General features: G+C 41.0%; 3 protein-coding genes across 18 annotated transcripts; 1 reads left to right on the top strand and 2 right to left on the bottom strand.

Annotated features, from left to right (window-relative positions):
• Positions 1 to 825: 825 nt before the first annotated feature.
• Positions 826 to 9,208, bottom strand: LOC148405676 (DENN domain-containing protein 2A-like). Of its 13 annotated transcripts, none has more exons than XM_088407075.1 (20): positions 9,032 to 9,208; positions 8,468 to 8,582; positions 7,559 to 8,396; positions 7,240 to 7,316; positions 6,442 to 6,533; positions 6,089 to 6,286; positions 5,929 to 6,022; positions 5,681 to 5,731; positions 5,412 to 5,614; positions 5,239 to 5,348; positions 4,686 to 4,755; positions 3,352 to 3,429; positions 3,117 to 3,257; positions 2,643 to 2,791; positions 2,175 to 2,352; positions 2,068 to 2,109; positions 1,905 to 2,007; positions 1,578 to 1,832; positions 1,406 to 1,492; positions 826 to 1,321 (listed from the first exon to the last, which is right to left on the bottom strand). In XM_088407075.1, exons 1-20 carry the CDS (start codon positions 9,146 to 9,148, stop codon positions 1,290 to 1,292), a joined length of 3,030 nt encoding a protein of 1,009 aa, XP_088263201.1. In that variant the 5' UTR covers positions 9,149 to 9,208; the 3' UTR covers positions 826 to 1,289. The 13 variants fall into 13 exon arrangements, 8 of the variants coding, with proteins under 8 accessions (XP_088263201.1, XP_088263202.1, XP_088263200.1 ...); XM_088407076.1 differs by having other exon boundaries at positions 1,905 to 1,974; XM_088407074.1 differs by having other exon boundaries at positions 5,412 to 5,731.
• On the top strand, positions 2,007 to 15,564 carry slc37a3 (solute carrier family 37 member 3). 3 transcript variants are annotated; one of them, XM_088407083.1, is made up of 15 exons: positions 2,007 to 2,818; positions 3,106 to 3,259; positions 10,350 to 10,524; positions 11,729 to 11,843; positions 11,927 to 12,019; positions 12,092 to 12,175; positions 12,509 to 12,654; positions 12,886 to 12,982; positions 13,210 to 13,294; positions 13,372 to 13,574; positions 13,647 to 13,788; positions 13,870 to 13,971; positions 14,349 to 14,548; positions 14,630 to 14,695; positions 14,768 to 15,564. In XM_088407083.1, exons 3-15 carry the CDS (start codon positions 10,448 to 10,450, stop codon positions 14,858 to 14,860), a joined length of 1,503 nt encoding a protein of 500 aa, XP_088263209.1. In that variant the 5' UTR covers positions 2,007 to 2,818; positions 3,106 to 3,259; positions 10,350 to 10,447; the 3' UTR covers positions 14,861 to 15,564. The 3 variants fall into 3 exon arrangements, with proteins under 3 accessions (XP_088263209.1, XP_088263211.1, XP_088263210.1); XM_088407085.1 differs by lacking the exons at positions 2,007 to 2,818; positions 3,106 to 3,259 and adding an exon at positions 8,952 to 8,972; XM_088407084.1 differs by lacking the exons at positions 2,007 to 2,818; positions 3,106 to 3,259 and adding an exon at positions 9,474 to 9,592.
• A 240-nt stretch (positions 15,565 to 15,804) lies between these two features.
• LOC148405674 (cyclin-dependent kinase inhibitor 1-like) lies at positions 15,805 to 21,261 on the bottom strand. Of its 2 annotated transcripts, none has more exons than XM_088407086.1 (3): positions 21,119 to 21,261; positions 17,980 to 18,434; positions 15,805 to 17,819 (listed from the first exon to the last, which is right to left on the bottom strand). In XM_088407086.1, exons 1-3 carry the CDS (start codon positions 21,127 to 21,129, stop codon positions 17,761 to 17,763), a joined length of 525 nt encoding a protein of 174 aa, XP_088263212.1. In that variant the 5' UTR covers positions 21,130 to 21,261; the 3' UTR covers positions 15,805 to 17,760. The 2 variants fall into 2 exon arrangements, with proteins under 2 accessions (XP_088263212.1, XP_088263213.1); XM_088407087.1 differs by lacking the exon at positions 21,119 to 21,261 and adding an exon at positions 20,629 to 20,844.
• Between the last annotated feature and the right edge of the window lie 1,805 nt (positions 21,262 to 23,066).

The raw sequence follows: 23,066 nt of genomic DNA, 5'->3' as shown, positions 1-23,066 counted from the left end.
ATAGGTCAAGGTTTTGATTTCATGATTCATTTGAGTTTTGAATATTTTCTCATAGATTTTATTTGGGTGAACATCTCTGCTGTAGTGTTCACTTACCTGCGTCATTTGCCATGTTGTACCTAAGCCCAAATTTCTTTTCCAATTGTCTTTTTCATAGTTCACATCCACAATCTGCATGTGCATTTAGTGCACAGCACATTTGTGTTTATGCATCAACATATGTCCATCAGGGCGACGGTTCGATGCGGCAGCCCTGAAGGGGTTCCCAGGCCCGGACAATACGCTACTATGTTCTCTCCTCCGCACCTGTGTTATGCTTTGCTGGCGACAAAAGATGTACTTTTCCTCTTTGTGACCGGCTTTATTTCCATGACTCACGTCCCGAAAATAGTGTTCGCCGCCAGCAAAAAAAAAAAAATCTTTGTAAGGACGAGGCCTGGATGGCTTTGAACACATAAACACAGAAGTTGTGTGGTTAGTGAATGTGTGGCATGTGAAGCAGTCATTGGGTACAGTTGGGATGTCAATGCCGCCTTTCAGCCCGTTATGTTGCGAGGCAAATTTATTGAAAAGAAAATGACTTGTGCTTAGCTTGATAAACGTACCAGAAATCAACATTTAGTTTGAAGTTAGGTTAGTTGCGAGTTTAGTTAGCCGCCTCTTAACGTTGCAGTTCAAACCTATCAGGAAGATGAAACAGTATTTAATGTGATTTTATTTTTCTTATCCCCTATCTGGCACATTCGGATAACTAAATGTGATTTGGGTCAAATTGACCCAGCAGCTTTATTGCTGTTTCTGGGAAGCAAGTATCAGGAGAGATAATAAGGACATATAAACAATGTTTACTGGGATTCTTTTGCTATTTCTGACACTTTTCAACCGGGTCAAATTGACCCCGGAAAGCACAAAAAAAAAAAAAAAGATATTAAACATACATGTATGTATAAAAGTTTAAAAAAAACAAGAGGTGTAATTAAGCACCACTCCAAACTACAGCAAAGGAGTAAACCATTTTGATGTTTTTTTTTTTTGTTGTTTTCTACATTATCTCATCTTGTTTTGGGATCTCAGGTGCACCTCATTGTTGTAAACCAATGTGTTAAACTGTGCTACCACCCTGTCACAAAAACCTTACTACTGCCTCCTAGCGGATATTAAGACAAATACAATTGTTTTATAGTAATATTCTTGAATTGTGTTATATGAATCATAATTTAAGTAACTTTTTATTCTTTTAAATTAAAAACAGAGAAAAAAAACAGGAATGAATCAGCATCCTTTCTCTGTCATTTCTTGGACAAAAATTTCATCCTGTTCCCTGTCAAGAAAACAATAAAAATTGGTCAGATCAACAGAGCAAAAAATAAATAAATTGAGGCAAAAAAAAAAAACTGATCCTTACCTAAACCTTTGAGAAATCGATTAACCCTCCGGTGTTCACTCTCATGGATGCTGTCCAGATATTCGTGCACCCTCATTTCAAAAAGCCCTGCGGAGAAGTTGGTGTGTGTGTTTGTGTGTTACATTTGAAAAACAATTGCTTGAAAATCACTGGAAGCAGCTAACTTTCTTACCTCTCAGACTTGGCCCATTCAGCTCCCTCTCCTGGATGAAGCCACTGAACATCTGCGTCTCCATGAAAACCTCCAGGAAACGCCTCATTGTCTTGGAGGGTACGGCCTTGCGGAAGGCCTCTCGCTGGAAGGAGCAAGGCGATGACGGCGTGGAGACGTCATCCTCTTTTTCGCTGAAGAAGAATAGAGGATAGTGGCCCACAAGCTCCACAAAGAAGCGGACAAAGGCCTCAGACACAACCGTGCTGAGGTACTCTAAACAGGAAATCAGACAGGTAAATTAGTGGTCATCTAATAAATAAATACTGTACGTAAAATTCACTTTACCATTATTGTTGTCACCTCCACCTGCAAGATCTCTTCTCCTCTCCAAAACATTCTCCAAAGCAGACTGAAGCTTAGAAGGCAGGATGGAGTCTTCATCATCCAGCTTAAAAAGAGCCCAAAAATACTCCGGGGTTCCCACATTCGTCTTTTATGATTAACCCACCTGTTTTAGGAATCGACTTTTTCCCAGATCGACGACCAGAACCTACGCAGTGACAAATCGGCGTGATTGAGAAACTTGACACGTAGGGGTGTCAAAATCTTTCTGACCTCTTCCAGAGGCAGCTCGGTGAGCTGAGGTAAGGAGCCCGACAGCAGGCCCACGAAGAAGGGGGTCGGAGTGCACATCATGTGCATCATGGCGGAGGGGAGCACGGGAATGTAGGTGTGCTGCCACACGAACGGGTAGAGGAGCGCTACCACTGCATGGCAGCACTGGGACAAGGAACTGAAAAAAAAATTGGCTAATTCTGAAATGACGCACATCCTTACATGCTGTAATGGTGGATACACAGGTCAGTCGTATTTACTGCCATCTAGTGGTAATATGAAGAAATGACTCGTCCTGTGGCTATTTGTTTTGGTCTAAATCTCTTGAAGCTGCTCGACTAGTCCGAGTGTGCTCAGCTGAGGACATCCTGGACATGGTGGACTTGGCAATGATGTCGCATGTGTTAACTTTGATGTCTTGCTGAGACAAAAATGGACACAAGAGCGGACAGGAGGATATGTTCAAACCTGAGATTATCAGCTGTAAAGATGACCTTGCGCTCCAGAAGTAGAGAAGCAAACACCCTGAGAAGCAGCCTCACACTCAAGCAGGAAAAAAGACACTCAAAGTCCACGTGCTCCAAATGCGAGTCGGGCGGTCGACACAGCTCCATCACCTACCAGGGAAGGAAACGCAGCAAGAGGTAAAAATATGATTTTCTCGATTATTTTACCTTTTTTATGTTCTCTAATTTACAGCAGTTGTATAAACTTACATCTGTGCCATAACTTTTTACTCCTGGAAATAGCCAAAGTAAGACGTTCTTTCAAAGGAATTTACAGAGAATTTTGCTGTGGGATGACAATAGTTAGCGTACTATAATAGAGGCCTAAAGGAAATCCTTATTGGCCCGGCCCTTTGTTTTGTTTTTTTAATCATTCTTGTATTCTTAATTCTTTTCTTATTTTTTCATGATCTTTTCATCAAAAGACGCATTGTACCTCCGTGCCTGAACCGGGGAGAAAAGTCTTGACGGTGATGGTCCTTCCCGGAGCTGGAAACTGCGCCTCCATGATGGCTCTCATCAACGGCTGCACCAGAGCCGGAGACAGCGCTCGCCGCCTCTCCACCTCATCCAGCACCTGCAAGTATCATCACACACGCATCACCACATTCAATGTACAAGTGAGAATTGGAAAAAAAAAAAAAAAAAAACGTTCATGTTGAGAGCGTTACCTTGCAGAACAGCTTAAAACATCCGAGGCGGCTAACAATGCAGTAGACTTCTGGTAGACGTTTTCCTTGACCATTAGGCTGAAAGCAACTCAATTTATTTGGCACATTCTTACATGACTTAGTATATTCATAAAAATGTGTGTTTGTGGTACTAACGTTTCAAATGGGTGTCATATTTAACACTTTTCTACTTCATTAAGATGCACTAATTAGATTCATCTAAACCTGTCTTTAGATCGCATGTAAAGCAGTAACATCCATGTCTATAATTCCCAAACTAAATCATTGCTTGTGAAAATGAAGATTTGCATTGTTTACGATCACATTTCCACAGAGTGACCAACAAATTTCATGATGTGTATTTAGAAATACAGGGTTATGCTATCTATGTTTCATAACTTATGACAGCAGTGTGACTTTTATACAACTGCTGTAAATGCTTAGAGTACATAATGGGAAAAAAGTTAAAAAATGGGTAAATATTGGCCATTTGAACGATTATTTTTGGCCAGTATTTGTTGGGCCATAATTGGTGACCCTAATAACCACTGTAAATATATTGATTAATTAATGGTAAATGTTTTGCAGGCAGGCGTTCTCAAAAAGACTCCAAATAAATATAGAATATCTCAGTGCTCATCAAAATAAGGCCGACAATTCATTTTAAAATGATTAGAATGCAGTTTAAAAATTAAAAATACTTTTAATAATTTTAAAAATATTTATTCATAATGTAATGCAGATAAAAGTCAAATAAAAAATGTACTAGTGATTAAAACATAGTTCTTTGATTAAATGTAAACTATCACACAAAAGTGAAATATAACTGAATTGTACTAACAGTAATTCGTCCTCAAACCACTAGAGGGAGACTGAGCACCAATTTTAGCTTCAAGATTCCAATAAAAAAATCTTCTCAATACTAGTTTGTTTTTTTTGCATTTGAAAAAAATAGTAGGGTCCAGTTTTTTGCCTACTAGGGTTTCCCACTCTTTGTTAATCCGTCTCAATTTACACTCATATGTAACTAGCATAGCTAGATGAACAAAGATATTTTATATGGAGTCCACAAATATTCACTTTCTGCCTAATTGAGTAAAAAGGGATTTCCCTCAAAGGCACAGTGGTTGGGAATCACACAATGCATGCAAACGCAGTATGCGGAGTGTATACATGCGCACTGTCCATGCAGCCTTTCCCAGACACACACTTCCTGTTTTCCCACAGGCATGCCAGCATTTTTGGCACGGTTATTTATTTAGCCGTGATGGTCGGTATTCGGCTGCTTCCTGTCCACTGCTGCCTTTTATTATTTTCAAATGATTATTATTTACCAGCAAACGGCGACAGTATCCAAATCTTCTGCTCCCATCCTCTCCGGTCAATACGAATGAGAACATCTCACTAGAAAGGCGTGAGAAATGTTAAATACACAAATAAAGCCATGATTGGCATGTTATGACTGCACAGTTTAAAAATAGACGAGGACAAAACCATTGGTGGGTAAAATTGGTTCATGAGCTACATATGGCCCACTTTTTTCTTTATTCCGGTTCACTGAGTATTCACATAATCACAGACCCTGTAAAATTAGACCAGAAATTTACATACCAATCTTAGATTTATTCCCCCCCCCCCAAAGTAATGACTTGGCTATCTAAACAAATTCATTTTGCCCTTGCGTTCCAAGTATTTTAAATACATTTTTGAAACTTTTTTTTCAATTAACATGGATGAAAGGTTTGGCCCAAATGTGGCCACTGAGAACACAAAATTTTCCCCACCAGTTATATAAACTCAAAAGACTTTTTACATGAATTTATACAATGCATAAATCATACTTGTTATAATTATTGTTATGGCTAATTTGTCTTGACGTTGCCTCACCTCGGGTAACTGTCTGCCGGTTCCCAGTCTTTTGCATCGGGGAAACAAAATTTGGCGATAATCTTAAGCTGATTGTCAGTCTCCCTCAAGAATTTGAAGCTTCGTTCCAGCTGCAACACAACAACGAAATGTCACTAAAGAAGCGACCAAATATGGAACAAACCACTTCTGACCTTTGGGGGGAACTGCTGTGTTACTTCAGGGACATAATGGCCACCCGTTTTGGCCTTCTTCAGCGACACAACCAGGAAGTAGTCAAAGAGCTGCCGACAGTGATGATTATCCAAGCTTCTGGTTTTGCTACTGTTGCACTGGACCCCCATGTGGCTCGGGGGGCTCAGTATGGACTGCACTGAGACCAGCCTCTGTTGGTGGGCTGCGTCAGAAAAAAAAACGAGTCCTTGAAGGAAAACCAAAAAAGCCCTCCAGAGATGTCCCTTACCTTTGGCTCGCTCTTCAAATTCACTCTCGGAATCGCTGTTTTCGTCGGTTGCTGTGGGCAAAACCATAAAAGGCAAATATTAAGTAGTCTGAATATGAATTAAGATCGACGTATGACTGAAATGGACTGGAATCCATGTGAACGTGCCACGGGGCTAGCATTGCGGCTAGCATTTCTGACTTTGGTCATGTGACGTCGCAACGCGAGCTTGACAATCATTTCAGTCAAAGTTAAATATAACCGATCACCTCTTCCTGAGCTGGTCTCGGCATAATGATAAATCCTCCTAAGGTGTTTCTTGCCGATCCGAGCCTCGAAGATGCCGTTGATCCTCAGGACCACCTGAATCGGATTTATTAATTTATTTGAATTTTAATAGAACCAAGCTACTTACTGCGCTAAACAGACCGTCGGTATCCTGCGGTAGGCGCGGCTGAAGTGGTCCGAAGATGACCACGGGGTGTCAGTCGGGGTGGACGGGGGGCTGAGCTGGGATGGCGAAGCAACACCACTACCTCCACTGTGGTTCTGCTGGTTACTCCAACGCAGGTCCAGCAGCTTAAAACTCCTGCCGGAATTCTGCCTAAAGAAACCGGGCCGTGAAGCCTGGGAAGAGGGACTATGAGAAGCATATGAATTTAAGTCCTGTAACGTCCGTGTATTTTCTATCTGGGCCTTCAGTGGGATTGTCCCCCCTGGTGTCTTCGTCCTTACAAGACACTGATTTGAATGCAATACAGTCATGAGAGAATGTATCGAACCTTGCTTGTGTCAGCACCAGGAGAGGAGGGTAAAGATGACTGCTGGGAACACTGACTTTCCAACTCGATGTCCTCATACGGGTTCTCTTTGTCTGGGAGACCACCAAATATGGAGTTTAACTCACTTATATTATTGAAGATATCGCCATACATGTAGGACTGTCATGGTTGACTCAAGAAGCTGTTTTTGTTATGTTATCCAACATAGGGCCCCCGGGCCTGAACTGGCCCCTCATCATCCCTGTGATTACGTCACATAAACTTCACTCTGGCTGCTTGTAAACGTGCGTTTGGCATCCATGTTTGGAGAAAATTTACAGTGGAAGGCCCTCTGCCATCTCTTTTTTGAATTTTTGATTTTCACGAAAGGCAATTCTGTTCACAAGCACGGAGGGATAACTCGTCTTTCAAAAGTAGTTTTAATTTGAAGGTATTTGAGGACACAAAGACAAAAGTTTCATCCAATTTTTACGAGGCTGAAGACAAGTAACTGTCATTTGGGTATTTTCTTTAAAAAAAAAAAACTGAGCTGTTCTATCGTTTTGAGATACAAACAAGGGCTAATTTTTGCCCACTTTTTAAAAAGTCTTGAAATAAATCTTAACATTGACAGCATTGAAACAGTTTGCTTCCTTTTATCAAACTCTTTCCAGTGACCGAAGTCTTGCTAACCAAATCCCTTTTTTGTCACATCCCTACTGAATGTACTTGGAACTTTTTGCACCATAAAACAGGAAATATTTTGAATAATGTACACTGCAAATTGTTTTGTTTTGTTTTGTTTTTGACGTTAGTTACCCTGTATATCTTCATAGTGATGCTCCCAAGTCAGTGACTGCTTCAAAACTGGAAAGTCGTCCTGCTGAAGCGTTTCCCTGTTGAAAAAAAAAAAAATAAATATATATATATATATATATATATATATATATATATATATATATATATATATATATATACAGTATACTGTATATGGATCTTTGATGTTAGCCGTCAATGGTAGTGAATTAGTTGATGTTAAGTTAGAAAGTTTAAGTGTAGTATTCTCGTGTTGCATGTATGAATCGTGTCAGGTTTTACGAGATTCTTCGAGTTTAAAATATGGCTGACTAAAAAGTACCTGTTGTTTTGGTTTTGCAGTCCCGTTTCAGCACAGGGCAAAGGTCTCAAGGTTGTTTTGGGAAGTGGGGGTAGGTTGCGCTGCCCTCTAGTGGCAGGATGCTGGAAGGTGCGCTTGGGTTTGGGGAGCGGGTTAACAGGGGGAGACGCCAACTCAGTCTTCATGTCGTCTTTCCTCTTCCCCTCCGCTTGTTTGACCTTGCTCGGCGGGCTGAAATAGTTCCCGAGTTCCGGCGGAGTCTTGCCGAGGTTCTGACCCATGGCGTCCAGCTTTTTAAAAAGATTGAATACTGCCTTTGTGTCTTGATTGCTTTGTTCAAAAGATTTTTTTGTCATTGATGTCTTGAGCTGGTCCTTCAGTGGAAGCGAGCAAGGCCTTGATTCGAACGTTTCCAAATTCTCTCTCGTCTTCAGCCGGTCCTTCAGTGGAGCCGAGCAAGGTCTTGAATCAACCACTTTCAAATTCTCTTTCTGTTCTTCATGGACACTAGTATTCTCTGTCCCTGTTTGCAGTTTCTTGCTGTCTCCATCATTGTAAATTTTCATAACTTGTATTTTCTTGACATTTTCGTCGGCGTTGTGCTCGCCTGCGTTCTTCAAGCCCGCAGAGGAGGACTTAAAGAGTTCCTTTCCCTCCCAAAGAGAGATCTTGTCCTTGATGTTGCCGGTGGATTCAGATAGCTTGCTGTCCACCACGTTGCGTCGATGGTCCGAAGTGAGTCTCCGATGAGCCATTTGGATCCGACGATTCTTTTCACGATGGTACTCCTTTGATCTAAGCAGATCAGGAACGGTTGACTCGCTGAGTGGTGTATGAAAGAAGGTTAACGCACCCCAGCCTGAAGTGAACAAACTAATATAAATAAATCTGACATTTGAAGTCATATGCGGATTAAAGAACCGAACTGACTTTTGAGAGCATCCTGAACCCCCCAATGAGTCACTTGAGACCATCTCTTTCCAGCAACGGTGGGAAAATTGTGCCAGAGAGGCCTATGAACCCTGAGCGTCTTCCTCTCATCGGCCTTTGTAAAATAAACACACAGTTGGACCGGGGCCCGTTTCAGCAAACTATTATGATTTAATAAATAAACCGCAGGAAATGGGAAGCCCTAATTGGTGAAAGTTTTGGTTCCTGAATGGATGCGGCGGTGACCGCAAGGCAAATGTGGCTTTACATTTCCCAAGCATTGGATTAAGTGGCTATTATTGAGGTGTTTCGGGTATCACATAGGAACATTTCCGCTTTTATCTGTCCTCGTAACATAGACACTTTGATGACATTGTGCCTTAAACTTGAGTTTGCAGGTTTTGCTTTGTTCCTTTCTCATGAAGTCAATATGCTAACTGTTTTAGTTGTCTCAATGTGAAGTGTCTCATCACATCATTCTTCCATGTTTAAAGTTGACACAAAAGTAAGTACAAATTGTCAAGGCATAAAATTCAAAATAAAGCTGATAGTTTTCCAACTTACCGCCTGTGGTAATACATTTTCCTTACGCGGGAAGAGAGCGCTCGATGCAAAAGATGCGGCAGCAAAAGAATCCATCATTGTCATTTCTAGACTCCCAAGTTGGTCCATGACATCCATCTACTCTCATTCACTCGTCCACATAGAGCCTGAACTCTTTCACTCTTTCTCCTCTCTCTCTCTCCCTCTCTTTATTTTCTCTCTCGTGGGAGGTTGCACACGTCACAATGACATGAAGTCAAGCAAAATCAGACATCAGATGCACCTTTTATTATTCAAGTATTTCATTTCAAATATCTATATACATTGTTCAACTATATTTGACACGCTGTTTGTTTTGTTTTTTTGACACAATTATCTATACATCCCCTCACTAAATGACAGTACAGCGTGGGTACTTGTAGTGTGCGTTTGTGGTGTAATTTACCCCCTGGCCAGCTGGCGGCGGTAGCCCCCCAGATACGCCTTTCCCCCATAATGACGTCACTGAAACGTAGCCCAACTGTAAACAGATGTTTAGAGCCAGTGGGCTGCTAGCTTGTATACCGCTACACAATCGGGAAGGTAAGAACCAACGTTGTATTCTTCGCCATTAATCAACTTTAAAAAATACGTATTTTTTTTTCTTCTTCAATCCGTTGTTGTGAGCTTTCGTTGTTCTTCGAGAAAGCGATGACGGTGTAAATAGAGGCTCTGTCGCAACATTTAAAATCCACAATTGGCCACCCAATCAGACCAGACTCGACTAAAGAAAATACCGAAAAAAAGTGGCTAACGTAATCATGTTAGACTATAAGGTATTTTTCTTTTTTAAATATTAAACGCAATGGCTTGTCATTGTAAAAAAAAAACAAATCTTGAAAAGAGCACATTTTGTACACTACGTGGTGCGACGTTCAAGGTACAGTGAACCAAATGCTATCCCATTTTATTGCTGACATTTCCATTACACTGCGATTGAGATGAACGTTGTTTTTTTCACATCAGTAAAAGAAAAAAAGCGGCCATTCTACAATGCGATTGAGAGGATCGTTGTTTTTTTTCACAGTAAAAAAAAAAAAGAAAATCCGTCCAGCAATACTGTATTAGATTTAGTTGACAACTATTGTAAATGTAGCGGATTTCAGATCCGCGCTGCGTTCATAGTACGAGCCACATGTGCAGCAATAACTTTTTATTGCTTTTACTTCCTCTACCAAGTGTGACCATATAGAATGATATTTTGTGTTAAGTAAATGAAGCTTGGATGCAGTAATAAAACTCGCTGGAAATTGAAAGCTTGTTACCAAGCAACGTTTAACAATGACTTCCCTCTTTTTAGGCAATGTGTGGCTTGCCCCTGTGATGTGCTTTTAGTGCAACTCCCTTCCCATCCTTCCTCCCAGAACCCGAGCTCCATATTGTCCTCCTTCCCCGGTGATGCCTCCCTCATGCTGTGGCTACTTGTCACAGTACACCCATCATCACCTGGTCGCATTCCTCCTCACCTTCTTTAGGTAATTTGGGGTATTTTAGCTGCAGTTTTTTCCCTCAGAACCTGTTGGATGTGTTTCAGGTTGACTTGTTACGGTCAAGCGGGTTTGCTTTCCTGCACTTGGAATGCGGTTTTGAAACAAGGTGTGAATTCATGTAAGGTATTCGTGCAGATGAAAGTCTTTGGCACACATGCCAGAATAGTGTGAACTACTTTTATTGATTTACGTTGGACACAGCGAAAAAGTTTTTTTTTTCTTTTTGCATCTCTTGCAAATGAGCATTTTTATTTTTTTTTACATGAAGGAAGTTATACTAGTTTAATATATCGTTGCACGCCTTTCTTTGTTCTAAGTTTACTGTTTGGGTTAATGTTTAATGACTTGCGCTTGCAAGTCAGGGCGAAGCTCAGCAGAAAAGCTGAGTTGGTTTCCTGCACTCTTTCCTGTTTTCAGAATGTCACCGTGGTGACTTGTTAGTAGCAGTTTGTGTGAAAGAAAAAAAGTGTGCTATTCAAATCAAACTTGGTGATTATTATTATTTTGTTTATTTGATTCCTCATCTTTTAATGCCTAGGCGATAGAAATCTTTTTTTTTTCCATAATTGACATAAACATTTAGATAACTAGACCAATATGTTTTTTTTTTTTTTTTTATAAGCATTATGTGGAGCTGATATTCAGTTTCAGTACTAATTAGAAATTTTGTGTCAAAAAAAGAGAAACTCTTTGTTTAATAAAATTCAAATATATATATATATATATATATATATATATATATATATATATCAGTGTCGTTAACATTTCTTAAATAGATAAATTACAACTTGAACAACTTAACTGTAAAGTTCTGTAGTTTCAAGCTCTCAAAATGTTCAAAATAATAGAAAATGTAACAGTTCATTTTTATTATTTACTTTAAATACAAACAGAAGGTTCAGAGTTTTCCTAAGGCCATCGAAATCCCTTAAAGTTACATGATTTTTAATAAATAGTCCCTTGAAAAAGAAAAGTGGAGTTGTTGGGTTTAGAAATACTTGTAAATACTGATACATTTTGCAACCCAGCCTGAGTGGTTTAAAATGCCTTCTCTCCGTTTACAGCCATGCTGTTAGTGTAAAAAACACTTTGAACAGGGCCTTCCAAAATACAATCATCCTAACAAACTGAAATGCATTGATAAGTCTTATTGCTAACAAATGTCCTCTCTTTTGTATTCCCATCCCAGCTATGTGTTCCTGCATGCATCCAGGAAGACCTTCAGCAACGTAAAAGTGAGCATCTCAGCTCAGTGGACACCTTCTCCTCCAAATGGCAGCACTCCCGCTTTCTCGCCTGACGAGGTGCTCCATCTTTTCCCACCATAGGAGGGAGACAACCGTGAACGGGCTTCTCGTTTTGTAACTCGCACATCCATTTGTCATAGACCTGGGAGAAAAACCGACTGTTTGAGAATGAAGAGCAGGCAACGCTCTTCCTTGGAGCTCTTGACTCCATCTTCCTCTTCTCTTACGCTGTGGTGAGGCGGATGCTGCGTTTGTGAAGTGATAACAACAAAAACATAAGCACACCTTTTTTTTCCCCCACATAGGGCTTGTATCTGAGCGGCGTGATTGGCGACAGGGTGAACCTGCGCTATGTGCTCTGCTTCGGCCTGTGCGGCTCTGCAGCTGTGGTGAGTCAGCACATTTACACACGTTCCATATAGTCAATGCTTTTATTATTATAAAGCTATAAATTTTGTTTGGTATCACTTTACAGTATTTTTATCTGGCCTCTGTTTGACATAAAGAACATTGAGCCATGTTGGTTGTGATGCAGGTCCATACACAAAATTCGGATTTTTTTTTTTTATATATATTTGAGGTGCAGCCATTAGGCAATATATATATATATATATATATATATATATATATATATATATATAGACACACACACACACATTGTATTTGCAAACAGACAGACAAGGCTACCTTTTGCTCACATTCCAGAATGTGTGTGTTGGTAGGACTTTGTGTTTGGCACGTTGACAGAGTGGCTCCACATCTACAACGTTTACCTATACTGTATCCTGTGGGTGCTGAACGGCCTTCTTCAGTCCACCGTCTGGCCCAGTGTGGTTGCCGTCATGGCCAACTGGTTTGGCAAGACAGGGTGCGTGTTTAGCCACACACAACACGCACACACACACACACACACACACACACACACACATATATATGTAGTGGGATCCACTCACACAAAGGCAAGCATTCATCATCTCCAACATAGATGCCATTGAGGATTAGCAACAGGATTTGTAAAGATGATTTGCTGGAAGCAACGTATTTGTTTCGAGAGGGTGGTGTTCGAAACGAAAAGTCGTCTTTTGTGATTGTTTCCCAGGCGTGGCTTTGTGTTCGGGCTGTGGAGCGCTTGCGCTTCTGTGGGTAACATCTTGGGTGCCTTTTTGGCGTCCAGCGTGCTCAAGTACGGCTACGAGGTAAGGAAAGCACACCACATGCGAGGATTTATTTTTTTTGGTTATTTTTGCTTATAGCAGTTTTATAATAACAATTTTTAAAAAACTAGAAATTCTTATGAGTGTACTACTGTTTACTTGTTTTTTGCCAGCCTTTACAAATATCGTTGTCCATCTAAGGTGGCACTTGAGCTCAAACATCGGGCCATCCATAAATCCGCTGTTGTTTGCCTCTCCTTTTTTGCAAGTACGCCTTCCTGGTGACGTCTGTGGTGCAGTTTGCCGGCGGTGTGGTGCTCTTCTTTGGCCTGCTCACCTCCCCCAATGAAATCGGTAAATGACGCAGGATCATTAGCGTGTTTATTGGTGTGTTATTAGCACTATTGTCACACCAGATTTGTGTGTGTCAGGTCTGAGTATGGATTGTCAGACAGGGCTAAGCCCAGTTGACACAGACTCCCACAGGCCTCTGATGAGCGACGAGGAAGAGGATGAAGATGACAAAGTGTACGAGCGTAATTACGGTTCATCGCAGCATCAGGACCAGTCTTGCAAAGAGTCCCCCAAAGCCGTGGGCTTCTTCCAAGCGTTCTGCCTGCCCGGAGTTCTGCCGGTAAGGTTCCAGCGTTTCCTGGCTAATGATTTCCCGATTGAACTTTAACCCTCCTGCGTGTGTTGCCTTTAGTATTCGCTGGCGTACGCGTGCCTGAAGCTGGTCAACTACTCCTTTTTTTTCTGGCTTCCTTTCTACCTGAGTAACAACTACGGCTGGAAGGAAGCTGAGGCCGACCGGCTGTCCATGTGGTATGACGTTGGCGGGATTATCGGTGAGTGGTGCGCTAGCCAGGATGATGCTGTTTTCACATCAAGAACTTGTTTTTTTTATTTTTTATCTTTTTTTATATCAGGTGGAACCGTTCAAGGTCTGGTAACGGACTTTATGGGAAAGCGATCCCCAGTGTTGGCACTAAGTCTTACACTCGCTATGGCGTCTCTGGTGGGATACAGTCGTGAGTATTTTTCAAAGTCCTGCACATGATATACCATCATAATAGAGAAAGAAAAAAAGACTTTAAAAAATATATATTTCTAATTCATATCAGACCTCACATTAGCATACTTTCTCATAGTTTTAATTTATTAAAGCAATTTCTCATTCTTTTTTGATGTAGCATTTTTGCCAATGCAAATTTGAGGGAAAATATTTTGTACCGCAAATACCTTCTTTTTGCACTATATGAAAACACTTTTAGGCAGTAAATATAAACCTTTGGTGTATTTTGAAGCCACTGTCCATAACTTCGAAATGAATTAATTTGGAGCCATAATAAATTACTTTTTTTTACTTCTCGAATTTTGTCCTCGCTAAACCTTGAACTCATTCCAGACTCTCCAAACGATAAGACAACCAACGCCGTCCTGCTGGCGATTACGGGGTTCTTAATCGGCGGCCCGTCCAACATGATCAGCTCAGCCATATCCGCCGACCTGGGGAGACAGGACGCCATAAGGGGCAGTCGAGAGGCCCTCGCCACTGTCACCGGAATCGTGGATGGGACAGGAAGTATCGGAGCTGCGGGAGGACAGGTATGTATTGGCATTTGGGCACTGTGTGTCTTGGAATTAATAGGAATTAGTATTTTTTTTCTTTCTAATCTCATTTTACAGTACCTGGTGTCCCTCATCGAGAGCAAGTTGGGTTGGATTTCTGTGTTCTACTTTTTCGTCGTTATGGTAAGACCAGTTTTCAACAGCGTTTTATTGAGTATTCCGCAGGAATGACAACGCCTGTTTTTGACATTACAGACAGGGGGCAGCATTGTTTTCATCTCGCCTCTGATAATGACTGAAGCGCAAGCCATGTGGAGAGAGCGGCAGATACGGCATCACCAGCTATGAAGACAAGACAGCTTGTTTTCTCAACACTACTGAAAAAAATATTGTCTCTGGAGGTGAGTTTCCTTTCCTTCCTCCAACCACGGCGGAGACTGGACAACGACCAGAAAATAGCGTCCTCGCTAAAAGACTGACATGAAAGTGCACATTTTCAAGATCTGTTAAAGTAGACCCACTTTCGCTATGTACATATTTCAAGTGATTGTAAACACTTAAAAAATGCACTGTTGTGTTACTTGGAGACATATTGCAATTCACTGTTGCACATACAGAAACAGATTATGTAGATCATTAATGCACTATATTTAAGGCCTGAGATTTAGTGGGCAACTTCTGCCCTTGCAGTTTCTTATCTTAACTCTTCACTGAAGAGTTTGGCTCCTTAGTTTGTTTTGTCATCATTCCATTTTCTTCGTCTGAGTGCAACATGAACGCTCTTGTCATTTGAGTCTTAAATGATATATTTATTATCATTTAACCGGTGCGCAATGACTGCGGCAGCCATCCCTTTTGCCACAGACTACTTGGAAACTTGTGTTTTGCAAAGTCAAAATGAGCAGCCATACCTCAGTAGAATGTAAATAGGCGCAGAATGCGGAACTCCCGCAAAGTGCGCCTTTTCCCTTCTATTTTATCCTTTATTTATATGTGCATTTCAACAATGAAAGAGCAATTTTGTTTTAAATAAAGGAGGGTTGCAAGATGAATGTGTGGTTTTATGAAGCACCAACAAATTCTCCATCGAGTTTGTGGAGAACTGTGTTAAAAAAAAACAATCCGTATGAAAAGTAAAACTAAGAAATGTGTGACTCATTTCGTTATGTACAAATGCCATTAAAATTACTAGTAAACAGACTTGGCAACTGAATTACCCTAACTAGGCCAATGTGCAGTGTCGTTTTCCAGCGGCTAGGGGGTGCTGTAAACCCGGGAAGAAATCACAGACGTTTCAACTTCATGAAAGCAAACGTATTTTATTAATTTTAGCACATGCATTGAAGTCATGACAGAAGACTGCCCAGCAACAATCAGAATTTCTTTAACAATTCTGTACAAATATAGGAATCTTTTTTTTTTAATCCATGCTGTTATAGGAGGCACAAATACCAGAAGGGCATGAATGATATACATTGATTATCATACATTTATGCAGAATACAAAAAAGACACTGAAATATCTGCGACAGCTCATCCAGAACAGCAAAGATTGCATGAAGGCTACCTTGAATTTTCCCCAACGGACTTCATGAGGCAATCAGGAAATTGCGCCCAGTGGGAAACTGTAAAGTTTTAACAGTCAAAAGAATTGTATTTTGTTTTTATATTTTATTTTAAGATTACCATACAAAAATAGCTCTCTCGTCTGAAGTAGTGCAAAGATCTCAGAAATGACACAAGTAGTAGTAGCAACAAAAAGAAAAGGATTTTGATCATTCTCATCAAACACACAATATAAACTTGGAATAAATTAACTTTTTTCTGCAAATGTTTCACATACACACATATATAAGTAGACACCACTAAAACAACTTTTCTGAAATATACTATTTTAAACTCATGACAATGATTCTTGCAGTGACTGGGACGGTTGGCTAAGCAAAGAGCGATTGAGAGACTTGAGGGGCCGATAATTAATCACAATTCTGTCAAAATAAACCCAAAATCCCCCAAACATGCCTTGTTTCAAAAGGGATCCAAAGCGATTTCTCAGACGAGCTTGCGTCCCCTCCCCCGCTTCCCTGTCAAAGCAACTCAAAGGCAGAGTGAGTGACAACAAAAGCAGTGTGGGCCCCCCTGGAGCCCCTCGCTGACTCTTTTACCCCATGTGAAACTGAGCTACTACGACTTTGACCACAAAAACAACAACGAAAAAAAAAGCCCTCCCCACCTCAGTCTCTCAAATTCTCTTTACTGGCTCAACCGATGCAAACAACCTGAGCTGCTTTTTACGTGTGTGTGTGTATTTTACTAAATGAGGTAGTAAGGGATTTATCCAACGCTAATACATACTTAGCTACGGTACGTGAACAAAATGTCTGAAACGCCATTGAGCTCATTCACTGTCGCTGTAGATGTCGAAAATCCGTTTTAAGTGGCAGTGAATGTTGGTGTCCCAATACTTTTGTCTACATAACATACCGGGTATTTACAAGGTTGACAAACTGGCCTCAGCTGCTTCCATCTTTTGACATGTGGCTAAGAACAGAACACACAGCAACTGATGGGAACATACTACATTATTTAAAAAAAAAAAGAAGAAATAAGTTTTTTTCTGGACTGCTGCCGAAATACAAAAAAAAAATGTTAAATACCCCTTTATGCGAGTAATATAAAGTTAGAAAAGAATACAGAGTGTGATTTCTACGGTGTTGTGGTGTTTACTTTCCATTTCCTAGTGGCAACGGTGGAGCCGTAATCACGCAATTTTGGGGGCAATGGCACGCAAATCCACAAATGTCTTATTTCTACCTCGTTTTACACATTGCATGTCTTTTTTTTTTTTCATTTTATCTTATTTTCATGATGATCCATCACTTTGAATAATAAATAAATAGTCATTATTACGATTGGAATTATTAGTGAAGCCACATGACCTCATCGTTGAGCCTCCACCGTTGATCTCTAACCTGGAGCTAACATTAGCGTGCTGTTATTTTTTTTTTCTTGTGACCCCAGTTGAGGTTTTGACCTCATGGTGGGGGTGTGAAACGACGATGGCATGTGGCACAGAGCCAGGATAGGACAAATACTATCCACGGCCTGTTTGTTGTCTGTAAGAGTGCACATAATAGAATTTCACAGTGTAGTGAAAAAGCTAAAGGAAACAGTATATAGAATATGTGTATCATATTTTGAAAATGCTACATATGTACATATGATATGCGACATCCATTTGAGGTGGTCCTACTGCCGGGATGGGTGTTTGTAGTGTAGAAGCCGCCTCCTCTTCACCTTGAAGAAATCTGGAGTGGGACAAGAATGCAGAGGTTGGTGAAAGGAACGGTGCCGTTTTCAAATTAAGAGCAAATGAATTGGCACATGATGCAACTTGCTAATTTTTTCGCAAAATCAATTTTGTGATGATAGCGTTTGGTAAATTGTGATCTGGATTGCTGGATTTACCTGTAATGGAAGCTTGTCTGCGTTTGTCTGGCCGTTGCAGCCGGTAGTACCTCCTGGTGGCCACTTCCAGGTACTCGTCCCCAGATCCAGAAGAGCTGCTGGACTCGGGGGATCCCTCTCCCGACGAGGCAGAACCTCGTCTCGCGGGCTTGACCGGCCTCGGCGTGGCGCCGCGGTAGAAGCTCGGCACATCCTGGAACCGCGCCTCCTCCCACTGGACGCTGGACCCGGTGCCCGGCAGGTCTCTGACGAAGTCGTAGTTCCAGCGCTTGTTGGCCGCCTCGATGCTCATGCACAGCATCCGCTGGAAGTCCTCGTGCAGTTGCTGATGGTCCACGGGGCCGAAGAGGTTCCTCCGTACCGGACCCACCTTTAACCTCAGGGCCTCCACGCCACCCAGGCGCGAGATTTCGGACTCAGTTGTTGACGTTGATGCCGTATCCATCGCCATATCCCTGTTGGACAACAAACACGTGCCAAAGGTGAGAAAGTGTGACTAATGAGGTGCGACCTTCTTTTTTTAGTCAGCGGAGATTCTCAAAAATGTTTTTTAGGTCCAGGCGGGACTATAATAGTTTCAGTCTGACTTAAGTTGAGACACAATGATTTGTTTGGACTTGGGGGGGATCAACATCTTTGTCTATTTTCTGGCGTTGTAACCGAATCATATTTAGTTCATGCCAATTATAAGGACATGAACATTTGTTGGATTAAATATCGTTAGCTGCAGGTCTGTCGTAGTTTAGTTTTAGTCTAACTGTGGGATTATTCGTTTTTATTTTTCAAAATTGGTTTAGTTTGTTACATTTAATATCACTCTGAGTTTTTTTATGCGTAACATTTGACCAGTGTTTTTTTAAGCAAGCGTTGTCATTAACTTATTTTTCAAATCTGTCATTTCATTAGTTTTTGTATTTCGCATTTTCACTCACCTTTCAAGGCCAACAAAATATAGTGTGCTATGTCAATGTAAATGTGTGTGCTGTGAAGAAATGAAAGATTGACTTCCATTCTTCAGTTAGAATTGATGTAATAGCTGTGTTGTGTGGAAACACTGCCATCCAATGGTCATAGTTAGCACTACAGTGCTCACTTGTCTTATATTGGGTAAGCATTGGTCAAGGGTGTCAACTCTTCTCCATAAAAAAAAAAAAAACATTTGACCAGAATTTTATTTCTTATTGTTATTTTTTTGCACATTATTTTGCAGAAGCTTCGGAAAGTTTCACAGCAGACCCTGATTTGAGAACTACAATTTTAGTGGTTGTGTTTAACTCATCAAGCCCCCCCCCCCTCTATACCACACCACACCTGTATCCGCCTGCTAAGACCACTTTGCGGTTTATGTGAGTGGCATAATTCTAACGTCAACAGGTAAGCACACGAACACCACATAAATCCATTGACTAGCATGGCACCACAACCTGCTCTGGTGTCTGTGGGCCAAAGGTTGAGGGGGCTTGCACATGTGCTATACTCATGAGGAATTCCACTGCTGCAATCTGACACAATTAATTAGCACACTGTTGTTGGGTTCAAAAGAGCATGTCAATTTGACGCACCACTTCCAACAATCTCACTTCATTTTTTTTTTTTTAAATCAGGCAGAATTGAGCTCTTCAAATGTATGCTTGAGCAGATTGTGTTATCTACAAAACAGACACTTTTTTACGTACATCTACTTCAGGGGTGGCAAAAAAAAAAAAAAACACATCCCTTGTATTGTATCCCATGCACTATTATACATTTTGTCCCCGGGAACACAAAAGACACTGACTCTTTGTATTGTGAGATAATCTGTCACAACCACTAATTGGAGCATAATCCTAAATTAAATTTGCATCTAATATAGTCATCTCAGATTAATTGGGGTGGAGAAGGGAGGAGGGCTTCATCAGATTATTCATGACTCCTGCGGTGTCTTAATTAGGCCTGTCTGTCTGCAAGAATAATAAGAGCATTTACATGCACACTTGCGTCTCCTTTATCACAATTTAAACTACAAATGGAATCGAAACAAAACCAAACGCTATTGCAACTGCATTCAAATCATGGAAAAACATCTTTGCATTGACGAATGTGCTCCGTGGAGGGGAAAAAAACAAGGAGGGAGGAACATGGCGCAATCTCGGAAAGTACAGTAAGCAAGTGCACTTTGAACATACAGATGGACAAAAAAATGTACAAATAACGAAAGCCGTTGCACATTCAAAAAAAAATCCACGAATATTATAGCAACATAAGTATCCAAATTAGACGATTCGAAATTGCTTTCTGTGCGCCAGAGAAAGTTGTTTGCGTCAGAAAATGAAGTGGGCGCGTCTTGCAGCTCAAACTACAGTACAGAACGTACGGCACTAGCCCAAGTTGTCACTTTTCGCAAAATAAAGTGGCAAAAAAGCTCAATAAGAACAGTTGAAAACTTCGATTTCACGCAAGAAGTGTCACAAAACCAAGCTTGACTGTACTGGTAGTAGTAGATGACGCATTTTATTTGGCAAGCGGATGTGGGTCAATGAGATGCGACATACAAACAACCGCAACTTGTCAAAATATTCACCGCACGCAATAACGTTTAACGCACTCATACATCGACCCAAAACTACATTATTAATTTGGCAAAATCGACGTTAATACAACAGAACTTACCATTAAAGTCTGAGACTGTACGATGTCAAAATTTCCGACGGTGTTTTTTTTTTCCGTCCTCCAAGAAAAACGCTCACGAAAACAACTTGCGAGAGGATTGAGATGTGTTCGAGGCAACCTTGGAGAAAACGGTGTCACGTTGAAAGTCGGACTGTAAACCCCGCGGAGAAAGCTTGCTCCCGTCCGCTTATCTTTACCATTTGTTTATTATGGACTAGAACAAGGGCGAGAGAGGAGGGGAGTCTATGTGGTGGGGGGCCGTCCCACGCGAGAAGCCCGTCACGTGGTTCCACTCAAAACATACATTACTCGGCAGTTGCGTTAAATAAAGCTAAAATAACCGTAATGCACCTGAACGCAAAACGACTAAACGAAAACGACATGAAAAAAAGTTTGAGAAAAAAAACCAACAAAATGACACCCACAAGCAGAATTATTCATGAAATACTTGCAAAAAAAGTGTTGTAAAGTTAATAAAATTGTTCCTTACCCTGTTGACATGTTTCCAAAAGCTCGTTTTAACGCGCGCAGTTCTAGACGTGTTGCTCTGCGTGCACTGTGCCTCCTCTGTGCTACATTCACTGCTGCTCTGAAAGTAGGTCAAAGAAACTTGGCATGGGCTGCCATTTCCCTTCTCCCGCAAAATGTGACACACATTCTCGTGTTGGCCTAGTATCACGTTATTTCTGGAGCCGCGCCCACATTTTGCAGTCACGTTGCATTGCAACGTGAGCACGCTTTTTGTTTGCACTCCTTCAGGATGTATAGATATACATATATGCCTTATTTTATGTATAGAATTGAAAATTGTAAGAATTGTAAGCAGGAGTTAAGCGCCACCATTTTGTTGCAATTTTTAAAATGATGATTCAAATTTGACGCATATTAGATGGCGTTTGTAATGTAAAAGTAAATAAAAGAACAAAACTTGACTTTGGTGCTCCTGGATTGATCTGCTTACCCTCATAATGGTTGCAGATTTTTTTACCTCCGAACTCCATGTTTGCATGGCTGACCTTCTGTACTTTGTCATTATCAAAATGTCCACCAAATTACATATTGAACGGATTTTTTTGATTATTATTTCATTTGAATTTATAACAGTGACTTCAAACCAAAATACCCTTTTAATTTTTCGTTACTTGATAGAAGGCCTGACAGTGAATTTCGAAAGTGTTTGAGACTCATGGAGAAAAAAAAAATCAATAAATACAAATCTAATAAATAATAAAAATCCGATTCTCGTGAATCAAGTGAAAATTCTTCATCTCATCACTTGACCTTCCATGATGACATTGTGTGCAGCTGTTACGCCACACTAATTGTGTATCCAGTATTACGCAGGTGTTTGTTTACAAGTTCAAAAGAGTCACGCCAACGTCCATTACTTATGCCTCCATGCATAGTTTTCTATTTTTATCTCACGCCATCAACGCGGAGGGTCCCGTGTAGTCTCCTCCGCATCGTGATTTTGTCCGAACCGAAATAGTGGACATCACCGCGAGGTTATTGTTTCCATGTGACAGCCGCAGCTATAGGAGTACTTATGTCACTCGTTTGGAATGCGTCCCCGTTGAAAAACAGTATTCACGTGTTGCGGGGCTGGAAAAGGGGAGAGGGGCGTGCTCTGCGTTTTGGTTGAAGTTCAAGGTGCTTCAGCTGACAGCTCCCAAGTCATTGAAATGCACACGCTGTCCTCGAAGCCTTTCAAGAGGACAATGTCTCCCCGGCATTCCCTCCGTGAAGCAAGTGTCCCAGAACCTGCGAGGGAATGCTTCGTTAGCGATGCTGACCCAATTCCCGAATAGCCCACTAATCTGTGTGTCAAGTGGCCCTTTATACGCCGTCATATTTTGAGGGGCCATCGCTGGAAAATGAGGCCTTGGCTGCTATGTGTTTGTCAGCTCTCCGACCTGTTATTTACAGTCATCCTACTCCGCTACGTGAAAATCCTAATCCTCTTCTTGTTGTCTTCGGGTCCCCTAATCCAGGGCTGGATGTGTTATACTTAGCTATGCACTATTTAAAAACCATTGTCTACCTTCTGACGGGCCCTGCCCCTTGAATAAATTAGTTTCGGGAAAGAAAAAAAAAGAAGAAAAAATGATCTTCTGTTCAGCAATGTGAATGGAAGAAAAGCACAAAATCTTTTTTTTTTTTTTCAACCATTCAATTGCCGTATTTGGATGAGGTTTGCGGGGGTGGCATTGGGGTCCCCACGTGCGTCCGCCCACACAGCATCGTAATTAAATCTCACAAACGTCACCGTGAGCATGAGCTGCTTTTATAAAAAAAATTATTTGTGCTGTCAAACATTTACAATTTTAAACAATTGATTGCAAGATTTCCATAACTGAAAAGACCATCAAGAACAAATGATTGTAAAGAAAATCCTTGATAAGAGAATCCCAAAGACGTTTTTTTTTTTACCTTTTTCA

This window comes from Hippichthys cyanospilos, chromosome 22, assembly GCF_059441005.1.
Source record: "Hippichthys cyanospilos isolate Australia breed blue-spotted pipefish chromosome 22, RoL_Hcya_1.0, whole genome shotgun sequence".
Lineage (NCBI taxonomy): Eukaryota > Metazoa > Chordata > Actinopteri > Syngnathiformes > Syngnathidae > Hippichthys > Hippichthys cyanospilos.
Note: the sequence above shows the minus strand (reverse complement) of the source record. Positions and strands in the feature narration are given on the sequence as shown.